The sequence below is a fragment of the Leuresthes tenuis genome, unplaced genomic scaffold (assembly GCF_036924035.1).
Source record: "Leuresthes tenuis unplaced genomic scaffold, fLeuTen1.0.hap1 SCAF_21, whole genome shotgun sequence".
Taxonomy (NCBI): Eukaryota; Metazoa; Chordata; class Actinopteri; order Atheriniformes; family Atherinopsidae; genus Leuresthes; species Leuresthes tenuis.
In genome coordinates this window covers 1,171,420-1,184,646 of record NW_027325375.1, presented here as the reverse complement: position 1 = coordinate 1,184,646, position 13,227 = coordinate 1,171,420, and the positions used below count along the sequence as shown (strand labels likewise).

The window sequence follows — 13,227 nt, the reverse complement described above, 5'->3', positions numbered from 1 at the left end:
GTGTTTTTCTCACCAATGAGGAATTTAAGAGCCACACTCACATCATTTTAGAGCTCTTTGGCCTTCTTTAAAAATTAGACGTAAACTACAAAATGATTCTGGTGTGTTAGAGTCAGAGAGTCAGAGAAAGGATGAAGACAGCAAGAGAAGAGAAAAAGAAAGATTATATGTGAGAGATACATAAATAAAGAGAAGAAGGCTCAAGATGATTTACTTTTCCTTAACTTTCTGTAAAGACCGAATATGAATTTATTTAACTTCCTCGTCTCCTTTCTCCTCCGTTTTCCTGCTCTGGACCCAGAAATCATTCACTGTCAAACATCTGGATTTCCATAAGTCATCTGGAGGAGAGAGAAGCGAGGAAACACTCCTGGAAGATGTTTCCTGCTGTCTGACGGGGGTTTGACACATTAATACTGTCTCATAAACTCAATTAGAAATAAATCTAAGCACGATTGCAGCCATCTTTAAAGCTGATCCCATAAATAATGACACCCTGACCCTCTCCATCAGGTGAGTTTACACCAACCTCCTCAGAAAACAGCACATGTTGAGCTTCTGTTGATCCTCCCTCTAACTACATGAATATAAACTAAAATCTCTTTATATGTGGCTGAGAGGACGACATTCAAATGTTGTTTTTACCACAAAGAACACATGAGCTGGCAGGAGATATTTGATATCATGTCCCAAATGTTGTGGAATTAATTTCCCAGTGGATCCTGAAGTCTGTTTATTGGCCATCAGAGCAGCCTGTGGACTGAAAATTAATCATTTAGGACAACTGGGGAAAAGCAAAGATGGCAGCTATGAATTGGTAATATGAAGGATTTTCCGTTACGTCAGCCTGTAAAATGAATTTAATCAAGGTCACGATTCACAATCTGATGTTCTGTATCTCATAGAATTAAATATTGTTGGTGTTTTGCGGCCTAAAATAAATAGAAGTCAAGTTCTCTCGTAAGCTTTGAACTAAAGTTAGTGTAGGAGTGTCCATGTGGTGACGGCCTGGGCTGCATGTCTGTGACCTCATCAGCACACAGAGGCCAGTTCGCTGCCATCATGGGTCGGGCTGCAGTGGGAGAATCCAGCTGTGCAGCTGCCCTCTGGGGCTCTGGGGCTACAAGGGGAAGCAGCCGCACTGGAAGCTGCTTCTTCTGCTTCAGCTGTTTGTGTTTAACTACAAACTGGTCATAAATGCTCTAGATCACATATGTCAAAGTCCGGTCCTCGAGGGCCGCTGTCCTGCAGGTTTTAGATGTTTCCCTGCTTCAAAGCACCTGATTCAGATGAAATTGATCTCTTTGAAAGATTGTTAAGTTCTGCAGCAGTCTGCTAATGATGCATTGATCTGATTCAGGTGCGTTGAAGCAGGGAAACATCTAAAACCTGCAGGAAAACATCTAAAACCTGCAGGAAAACGTCTAAAACCTGCAGGAAACGTCTAAAACCTGCAGGAAAACATCTAAAACCTGCAGGGAAACTTCTAAAACCTGCAGGAAAACATCTAAAACCTGCAGGAAAACATCTAAAACCTGCAGGGAAACATCTAAAACCTGCAGGGAAACATCGAAAACCTGCAGGAAAACATCTAAAACCTGCAGGAAAACATCTAAAACCTGCAGGAAAACATCTAAAACCTGCAGGAAAACATCTAAAACCTGCAGGAAAACATCTAAAACCTGCAGGAAAACATCTAAAACCTGCAGGAAAACATCTAAAACCTGCAGGGAAACATCTAAAACCTGCAGGGAAACATCTAAAACCTGCAGGGAAACTTCTAAAACCTGCAGGAAAACATCTAAAACCTGCAGGAAAACGTCTAAAACCTGCAGGAAACGTCTAAAACCTGCAGGAAAACATCTAAAACCTGCAGGGAAACTTCTAAAACCTGCAGGAAAACATCTAAAACCTGCAGGAAAACATCTAAAACCTGCAGGGAAACATCTAAAACCTGCAGGGAAACATCGAAAACCTGCAGGAAAACATCTAAAACCTGCAGGAAAACATCTAAAACCTGCAGGAAAACATCTAAAACCTGCAGGAAAACATCTAAAACCTGCAGGAAAACATCTAAAACCTGCAGGAAAACATCTAAAACCTGCAGGAAAACATCTAAAACCTGCAGGGAAACATCTAAAACCTGCAGGGAAACATCTAAAACCTGCAGGGAAACTTCTAAAACCTGCAGGAAAACATCTAAAACCTGCAGGAAAACATCTAAAACCTGCAGGGAAACATCTAAAACCTGCAGGAAAACATCTAAAACCTGCAGGGAAACTTCTAAAACCTGCAGGAAAACATCTAAAACCTGCAGGAAAACATCTAAAACCTGCAGGGAAACATCTAAAACCTGCAGGGAAACATCGAAAACCTGCAGGAAAACATCTAAAACCTGCAGGAAAACATCTAAAACCTGCAGGAAAACATCTAAAACCTGCAGGGAAACATCTAAAACCTGCAGGGAAACATCTAAAACCTGCAGGAAAACATTGAAAACCTGCAGGAAAACATCTAAAACCTGCAGGAAAACATCTAAAACCTGCAAGAAAACATCTAAAACCTGCCAGACAGCGGCCCTCGAGGACTGGAGTTTGACATCCCTGCTCTAGATTAAAAGCAGTGAGCTCATATTTTAGCTCAGACGCTTTCACACATTCTGGAAGCTGCTTCTTCTGCTTCTCATCAAGGGCGTAACCATGGTTTAGACATTGGGGGGGTCCAAGAAAAACAAAATTGTTGAGTGCATTATCTACAATTCTTTATTTATATATGAAAAATTGGACATTTAGAACATAGTTTAGAGGACTACATTGACCATGTAAGTTCACATCTAAAGGAATAGTGTAATTTCTCCGAGACAGTGACTGCCCCCCCACTTTGTTTTGGTTAGTTGCTTCCTGTTTACTGACCTTAAACACACCTACCAATTACAGTTCTGCTCTTCCAGTAGTTCTGTAGCAAATAGGACAGCTTCCAATGGAAAACCACCAAATACCCAAAGCATGTTTATGGAAATATTTTAATAAGGACAACTAATGATGTAACAAATTACAGACTTTTCCTTTAACAGAAAATGTGCTGAGGACTTTTAAGTCCAGGTTCATTTCTATTGTCTCAAAATGTGCATTAACAATGAAAAGTCTAATAGTCTAATGTTATTTTTGTTTTAAGTTGTTTTATTTTGAAAGGGGGCGGAAGTTTATTTTGTTGGTTCTGTGTTGGATTTCCTGTTCTGGTACAATCTGCTCTGTTGAGCAGCGGCTCCGTCAAAAGTAGAAGTCCAACGTAAAGATAAGGAGAGCCGCTGCTGAGACGGCGGCGCGCCCGGCGGCGCGCCCGGTGGGTCACTCTCATTGGCTGTTAGCATCACCAACGGCCACCGCGGCGCAGCCGTTACGTTCCCATGGTAACACACGGAAATAAACTGAAAATAAATAAGACATAACAAGAGACCGATCCCTTGACAGGGTTCATAAAAGGAGAACATGCCTTTTACATGTTTTCTTCTGTATATTGGGGGGGACAGGTTGGTGTTTTCTCAATATTGGGGGGGACACCACCCCCCCCAAAGAATGCGTGGTTACGCCATAGGCTTCAGCTGTTTGTGTTTAATTACAAACTGACTAAAAGCAGTGAGCTCAGAGTTTAGCTCAGACGCTTTCACACATTCTGTCCAGCATGTAAGAAACTGAGCAGGTTAACTTAGTTTTTTACTCAGAATATATGATATTATATGATATGAGTGTTTGTCACTTTCATGCCTTCTTGGCTCCTCCTGAGAGTGGGTCAAAGCTTGTATTATTGATGAGTTGGCTCATTTATTGGTCCCCAATCTGCTCCCCAACATAGCAACAAGAGCAAATGATGCTCATCCGTTTCACTCGTCCTTCCCTCTCTGAGCTGCTGTTTAGTTTCAGGCTCTGATGATATTCAAAGTTATCAAAGATGCAAAAGAATTAAATCTTATTTCCACAGTTCACCGTCTGCATCAGCAGTTTGACACAGTTAAAGGGAGCAGGGTAGCTGCCCCCCCCCCACTCCCCTCAGCCTCCCGGGTATCTCAGCATCTTGTGGATGTGGGTGTATGACTGTTACGCGCGTGCTCTGCCCACTATAAATGCCTCCGATAGAAACTCCTCTCTCTAAGCCAACCCTTTCTCATTTTAAGAGTCTCTCCTCGTGTGTGCCCTGGTTGCCATGGGGACCCACCTGCAGCATAGCAACAACCTCAGCACCGAGCAGAGCCCCGGATCGGACCCCGGCGCCGGCGCCCTGAGCCGGGCGGGTCACACCACGGCGGCCGTCGTCCTCGGCTGCATCCTGGTCCTGGGCTTCCTCGGAAACTTTCTGGTTCTCTTGGTGTTCTCGCGCTTCCCCGGACTACGAACTCCGGTCAACCTGATCCTCATCAACATCAGCGTCAGCGACATGCTCGTCTGCCTTTTCGGGACCCCGCTCAGCTTCGCGGCCAGCGTGCGCGGCAGGTGGCTGACAGGCGCCTACGGGTGCCGGTGGTACGGTTTCTGCAACGCGCTTTTCGGTAGGTGTCGGAGGACTTTACTCACCTCACTAAGTCGTGTTGGAGTGAAGCAAAGTTTAATGTGAGCCACCTTTAATGAGGTCAGGATAAGGAGCAACACACTGAAAATAAAATGCAGCCTCAAATTGAATTAAATCTGGATCATTCAGGCGATTTTTCACATTCAGACACATTTCTTATTCAGTCACAGATACAAGAATACAGAAATATAACAGAGGAACTCACTGATTACAACTTTTTAGATTTTTATTTAGTCAAGTGATGGATTAATCAGCTGTCAACAGCTGACAAATCATTTTTCCTTAGTGAATCATCCAAGAAACTCTTATAGAGTCTTGCTCCTTTAAGTAAAAGTAGTAGAATTAAAGACTATTATCTAGTTATCGCAGCAAAATGCCTGTAAGCAGGTGATTTTCAACATGTATGTAGATAATTCGGATGTCAGAAACCAATCAATACCCCAGGAAAGGTAATTTATGTGTTTGTCATTATCTGAATAAGTAAATTATGCTTTAGTGTGTTTTATTAGAGCAACATTCTCACAACCCTATGAGCAAGAGTTCAGTAAAAGACGGAAGTTGGAGTCTAATCTGCATTTATATTGCAGCTGGTTGAGATCTTTTATGCTCTGTTGGGTACAGAAATGAGTCTGACTCTTGTTTTTGTGGAAGGGAGGAACAGGAAGTCCAGAACTTAGAGCAGATAAATGGGGTGGAGTTAATAAAAGGGGCTCATTTGGGCCTGTTTTCCTGCACTGAAACACCTGGGAGCAGCTGAGCTGAGGCTCTACTTTTTAGATGTTTGAAAGCATGATTTAAATATGACTTGATCAGTAGAGAATAACCATTTGGCTGTTTATTAGTGGTATGAATGGTTTGTTGGGAGGGGACTGATCTATTGAATTATTGTTTAAAGACATCAGCCAAGAAGGCTTAAGCAGTGCTGAGATATTTTAAAATAGATTTTATTCTTTCTACAACTAAACTAACATGATTTTCTCTGAATGTTGCCCCCAGTCCCCTGCATGCCCAGCTGGAATGAAGGTTTTCAATGGATATGTGTCTAAAAAAGCCAAAAACTGCTTTTCCAGGTTTATTTGAGTTTGTTTTTAATTCATCATTTGGGCATTTGGTGCAGTCCAGTCCCAGGGTTGCTTTGTTTTTAACCATCTCATGTTCGGTTTGATTGTATCTTTTGTCTTTTATAATTTACTCACTCTAGAGGTTAGTATTTTATCAAAAAATACGTTAATAAAATGTATATTTTTTGTATAGCAGCCTCTGGTTCCAGTTTATTGTGGGTCTGTGCAGTTAATATCACTTGGTCACATTTGTTTTGGATCTGATGTGAATCATTCAATAAACTCTTATAGAGTCTTGCTCCTTTAAGTAAAAGTAGCAGAATTAAAGACTATTATCTAGTTATTCTGAATTCTGATGTCAGAAACCAATCAATACCCCAGGAAAGGTAATTTATGTGTTTGTCATTATCTGAATAAGTAAATTATGCTTCAGTGTGTTTTATTAGAGCAACATTCTCACAACCCTATGAGCAAGAGTTCAGTAAAAGACGGAAGTTGGAGTCTAATCTGCATTTATATTGCAGCTGGTTGATTTTTCTTATGCTCTGTTGGGTACAGAAATGAGTCCGACTCTCGTCTGTTTTGGATCTTTGGCTAAAACATCTGGATTTGAAGTGTTTTTCTTGTGCTCTGCTGTTATTTCATGCCTCGGCTCCCTGGCCGGGTCTCCCTGCAGGTATCGTGTCTCTGCTGTCGCTCTCCCTGCTGTCTTTGGATCGGTACTCGGCGCTGCTGCGCAGCTCCCAGTCGGACTCCTCGCAGTACCGCAGGGCCCGACTGGCAGTGGCAGTTTCCTGGCTCTACTCGCTGGTCTGGACTCTGCCGCCGCTGCTGGGCTGGAGCAGGTTTGCGCCGCCACTGCACGAACCTCACTGTTCACAGAACCTGCCAGAGGACTCTTTTCTATGTTGTTATCTTGTAATATACGATGTAAAAACTAAAAAAATAGAAGATAGATTAATCATTTAGGTTCTTTCGACTGAATTACGGTCCAGCTACGGTCCGGAGGGTCCCGGCACCATCTGCTCGGTCCAGTGGCAGCAGCGCACGGCCGCAGCTCGCGCCTACATCAGCTGTTTGTTCATCTTCTGCCTCTTCCTGCCGCTGCTGCTCATGTTCTTCTGCTACGGCCGGATCCTGCTGGCTGTCCGAGGCGTGGCGCGACAGGTCAGTGCGCACTTTGACCCGTGACCTCTGGCGCGTGTGCATTGCGCAACCTCTCCCCTGGTTTTTCTCCCAGGTGGCCAGGATCAACAGGTCCTCCGCTGAGTGGAGGGAGAGCCGCGTCCCCCTGATGGTGGTCACCATGGTGACGGGCTACCTGCTGTGCTGGATGCCGTATGGCGTCATGGCTTTGCTCGCCTCCTTCGGCCGGCCAGGTGTGGTGCCACCTGCGTTTGGTTTGATTCCGTCACTGCTGGCTAAGAGCAGCACTGTCCTGAACCCCGTCATTTATGTGCTGCTCAACACCCAGGTGAACTGTGACGTCACGTGTTTTTATATCTTACTTTGTTGTTCTTTTTGATACAGTTTTTATCTCTTGGCTCTGAAAACTTTGTCTCCACAGTCAGTAAATAATATTAATCTGAAAAGAATTGTCAGATTAATGTCTTTTGGGACCATCATCTGACCCCCAGCGAACATTAGATGGTACGTCCCACCTGTCAGATGAGCTTCAGCTCCATCCATTCATTCATCCATCCATCCATCCATCCATCATTAATCCATCCATCATCCATCATTCATCCATCCATCCATCCATCATCCATCATTCATCCATCCATCATCCATCCACCATTAATCCATCCATCCATCCATCCATCATCCATCATTCATCCATCCATCCATCATCCATCATCCATTCATCATTAATCCATCATCCATCCATCCATCCATCATCCATCATCCATCCATTCATCCATCCATCCATCATTAATCCATTCATCCATCCATCCATCATTAATCCATCCATCATCCATCATTCATCCATCCATCCATCCATCATCCATCATTCATCCATCCATCATCCATCCACCATTAATCCATCCATCCATCCATCCATCCATCATCCATCATTCATCCATCCATCCATCATCCATCATCCATTCATCATTAATCCATCATCCATCCATCCATCCATCATCCATCATCCATCATTCATCCATCCATCCATCATTAATCCATTCATCCATCCATCCATCATCCATCCATCCATCATTAATCCATCCATCATCCATCATTCATCCATCCATCCATCCATCATCCATCATTCATCCATCCATCATCCATCCACCATTAATCCATCATCCATCCATCCATCCATCATCCATCATCCATCATTCATCCATCCATCCATCATTAATCCATTCATCCATCCATCCATCATCCATCCATCCATCATTAATCCATCCATCATCCATCATCCATCCACCATTAATCCATCCATCCATCCATCCATCCATCATCCATCATTCATCCATCCATCCATCATCCATCATCCATTCATCATTAATCCATCATCCATCCATCCATCCATCATCCATCATCCATCATTCATCCATCCATCCATCATTAATCCATTCATCCATCCATCCATCATCCATCCATCCATCATCCATCATCCATCCATCATTAATCCATCATCCATCATCCATCCATCATTAATCCATCATCCATCATCCATCCATCATTAATCCATCATCCATCCATCCATCCATCATCCATCATCCATCCATTCATCCATCCATCATCCATCCATCATCCATCCATCAATCCATCCATCATCCATCCATCATCCATCCATCATCCATCCATCCACCATCCATCCATCCATCATCCATCCATCATCCATCCATCCATCTTTCCATCCATCTTTCCATCCATCCATCCATCATCCATCCATTCATCCATCCATCCATCCATCATCCATCCATCCATCAATCCATCCATCATCCATCCATCATCCATCCATCATCCATCCATCCATCCATCATCCATCCATCATCCATCCATCCATCCATCATCCATCCATCCATCCACCATCCATCCATCCATCATCCATCCATCATCCATCCATCCATCTTTCCATCCATCTTTCCATCCATCCATCCATCATCCATCCATTCATCCATCATCCATCATCCATCCATCATTAATCCATCATCCATCCATCCATCCATCATCCATCATCCATCCATCCATCCATCCATCATCCATCCATCATCCATCCATCATCCATCCATCATCCATCCATCCACCATCCATCCATCCATCATCCATCCATCCATCATCCATCCATCATCCATCCATCCATCTTTCCATCCATCTTTCCATCCATCCATCCATCCATCATCCATCCATTCATCCATCCATCCATCATCCATCCATCCATCATCCATCATCCATCCATCATTAATCCATCATCCATCATCCATCCATCAATCCATCCATCATTAATCCATCATCCATCCATCATCCATCCATCCATCTTTCCATCCATCTTTCCATCCATCCATCATCCATCCATCCATCTTTCCATCCATCTTTCCATCCATCCATCCATCCATCATCCATCCATTCATCCATCCATCCATCCATCCATCCATCATTAATCCATCATCCATCATCCATCCATCATTCATCCATCCATCCATCAATCCATCCATCATCCATCCATCATCCATCCATCCATCCATCCATCATCCATCCATCATCCATCCATCCATCTTTCCATCCATCCATCATCCATCCATCATCCATCCATCCATCTTTCCATCCATCTTTCCATCCATCCATCATCCATCCATCAATCCATCCATCATCCATCCATCATCCATCATCCATCCATCAATCATCCATCCATCCATCTTTCCATCCTCTCCACACTCACTCCTGAGGACAGTTTCAGAGACACCAGTTAACCTAAGATGCATGTTTTTGTGGGAGGAAACACTTTCCATTGTTATTTCAACGCCAATAAGATCATTAAATATTCTACAATCTGACTGTTTCAGATGTTGCTCTGAGAGTTAACTCTGCTCACTGACCGTAGATAATAAAGCTCTCTCTGAAGAGCGTTTACCTACTTATTAAATCCTTTTAGCATCACTTCCCTTTAACACGACTGTCACGGCGGTGCTGAACCCTCACATGATTTGCTGTTATTTCTTCCTCATTAACAGGGCAGAAACTTAAATGCAGCAAGCCTACAAACCTAAAATGTTTGTTGGAAATATGATCCTTCACCAGATGTTTTAGGTAGCCATCAACATGCTTCCAGCTGCGTTATCATGTCCTTTATCCTTCAGGTTTTGGTGCCTTTTATAAAGGTCTTAATGTGAGAAGCAACATGTTAAATGGGGAAAACTCACTTCTACCAGATGATGTGGCTGCAGGCTTCACCCACACCTCACTCTGCTCCTCAGCTTGAATCTTGAGACAAAGCCATGATGATCAGACAGATAAACAGCACACTGCACATCTGTAGAAAGGGTCAAAGGGCAGAGGGACCCGTCTAAACCTTCGTTTGTGACCACACCGCCAAGAATACACCGGATGACTTTATAGAAATGAGAAAGCACTGATGTCTGGTGTGAATCTAGACTTACTGCATGTGTGGCAAGGAGCGGGGTAAAATAAGGAATTGGATGGGCCAACAACGCCACCTGGGGACCCCAAGATATAACAACTGGAATATAAATACGTAGAAAGACACTGAGGAGGCAGAGACAGGAACGTAAAGAAAACTACATTTATTGAAAATGCTGACGAATAAAGCAAAAGTAAAACTGCTCCTGCAGAAAAAGAAAAGGGTTAAACACAAGATACCTTTGTAAAATGATTTTTATTAACAGAAAGGAAGCTAAAAGGCAGACTATAACAATACTAAAACCCAAACAACAACAACAGAAAACTAAAGTCAGTGGGCTGGAGCCTCAGTGGGAGGCAGACTACTGGGAGAGTGTGTCCCTCCTTCTTAACCTGGGATGAAACAAGACAAAAAGAAACCACTACAACCACACTAGAAGTGCCCCAGTGTCTACTTGCATGCAAAATGGGAAGTGAGCCCCCCCCACGGTGCCCAGCCTCCCACCTGATGACAATCAGGCCACACTGAAGCTCAAAGGAACAAACAAAGAGTTAACAAAACCAGCAACTTAATCCATAAAACAATATTACAAATGTAACTGGGACAAAAAAACACTTAAACTAACCAAACTGGATAAACAAAGAACTACACAAAACAGAACAAAGGGAAACAAACCAAAAACTGTGGAAAACAAACTAACAGCACAGCAGCAACTAAACCTAAAAGACAAAACAGCATGTTAGGGAGAAGCCAGATTCCATCACACACACATGCAGGATGGGGACCCTACTCACCACATTAATCAGGTAACTGCTCAGCAACAGGCTGAATGGAGCCATTTTCAGCCTTTATATGGTCACCCCACACAACCTGGGGAGGAGCCAAAGAGGTGGCCACCTGGGTTGCATTATATAACCCTTAGGTCCACCACACATGCACTTTCTTTCTCTTGCTCCTCTATAGGAACTGTGGTAATACCAGCAGTATGTGGTGTCTTTTCCATCTTTAAAATTTCAATTCAATTCAGTTTTATTTATAAAGCGCCAGATTACAACAATTGTCATCTCAAGGCACTTAAGTAATAAAGTCCAATTCAAGCCAATTGGAATTCAATTCACTGTAATCATAATCCAATTAATTCATATGGAGCTAATTCAAAAAAATTAATATCCGAGCTAAGGAAACCAACAGATTGGACCGAAACTTGTCTTCAGTCCAATCTCCCGTCCTGAGCCTGAGGGACTGTGGAAAGGAACGACTCCCTTTAACAGGAAAGAACCTCTGGCAGAACCAGAACCAGGAAGAAACCTCTGGCAGAACCAGAACCAGGAAGAAACCTCTGGCGGAACCAGGAAGAAACCTCTGGCAGGACCAGAACCAGGAAGAAACCTCTGGCAGAACCAGAACCAGGAACAAACCTCTGGCGGAACCAGGAAGAAACCTCTGGCAGGACCAGAACCAGGAAGAAACCTTTGGCAGAACCAGAACCAGGAAGAAACCTCTGGCAGAACCAGAACCAGGAAGAAACCTCTGGCGGAACCAGGAAGAAACCTCTGGCAGGACCAGAACCAGGAAGAAACCTCTGGCAGAACCAGAACCAGGAACAAACCTCTGGCGGAACCAGGAAGAAACCTCTGGCAGGACCAGAACCAGGAAGAAACCTCTGGCAGAACCAGAACCAGGAAGAAACCTCTGGCAGAACCAGAACCAGGAAGAAACCTCTACCAGAACCAGGAAGAAACCTCTGGCAGAACCAGACTCAGGAAGAAACCTCTGGCAGAACCAGAACCAGGAAGAAACCTCTGGCAGAACCAGAACCAGGAAGAAACCTCTGGAAGAACCAGGAAGAAACCTCTGGCAGAACCAGAACCAGGAAGAAACCTCTGGCAGAACCAGAACCAGGAAGGGTGGCCATCCGCCTCGACCAGCTGGGGTTTGAGAAGACAGAAAAGAGGGAAAAGAGGGGGAAAAACACCATAACGCCATTCAAAGGATACCTGCTGGAACAGGGAAACACAAGTTAATAACCACAATAATGTCACATGGACATAAAATCATTTGTGAAATTAAACAGGGGGAAAAAGAGAGCAAAGTGAGGAAAGGTGTGACAGATGAGGTCCCCCAGCAGTCTAAGGCTATAGCAGCTTAACTATGGGATGTTTCAGGATTACCTGAGCCATCCCTAACTATAAGCTTTATCAAAAAGAAAAGTTTTAAGCCTAATCTTAAAAGTGGAAAGGGTGTCTGCTTCCCGGACATTTACTGGCAGCTTATTCCACAAAATGATGCTAGAAACTTAAACTTAAACTTAAATGCAGCAAGCCTACAAACCTAAAATGTTTGTTGGAAATATGATCCTTCACCAGATGTTTTAGGTAGCCATCAACATGCTTCCAGCTGCGTTATCATGTCCTTTATCCTTCAGGTTTTGGTGCCTTTTATAAAGGTCTTAATGTGAGAAGCAACACGTTTAATGGGGAAAACTCACTTCTACCAGATGATGTGGCTGCAGGCTTCACCCACACCTCACTCTGCTCCTCAGCTTGAATCTTGAGACGAAGCCATGATGATCAGACAGATAAACAGCACACTGCACATCTGTAGAAAGGGTCAAAGGGCAGAGGGACCCGTCTAAACCTTCGTTTGTGATCACACCGCCAAGAATACACCGGATGACTTTATAGAAATGAGAAAGCACTGATGTCCGGTGTGAATCTAGACTTCCTGCATGCACTTTCTTTCTCTTGCTCCTCTATAGGAACTGTGGTAATACCAGCAGTATGTGGTGTCTTTTCCATCTTTAAAACGATGTTTGTGTATGTCTCAGTTCTCCAGGTGTTTCCTCCATATGATCCGGTGCAGGTCAGACGCTTCCTCCAGTCCAGCTCCTGCCCCCCCCACAGAGGAGCTGAACACTCAGCCGGCCTTGTTCACAAACCAGCAGGTCCACGAAACGTGAGACGACAACGATCGTCTTTATTTGTGTTGTGTCGGCCAGCGGCCACTGGGGGGCGC

The 13,227-nt window shown here is 43.8% G+C and overlaps 1 protein-coding gene across 1 annotated transcript; it reads left to right on the top strand.

Annotated features, from left to right (window-relative positions):
• The first annotated feature begins 4,200 nt into the window (after positions 1–4,200).
• Positions 4,201–13,216, top strand: LOC140279961 (pinopsin-like). Its single transcript, XM_072375183.1, has 5 exons — positions 4,201–4,543; positions 6,301–6,469; positions 6,620–6,791; positions 6,865–7,098; positions 13,040–13,216. Exons 1-5 carry the CDS (start codon positions 4,201–4,203, stop codon positions 13,169–13,171), a joined length of 1,050 nt encoding a protein of 349 aa, XP_072231284.1. The 3' UTR covers positions 13,172–13,216.
• Positions 13,217–13,227: the final 11 nt, after the last annotated feature.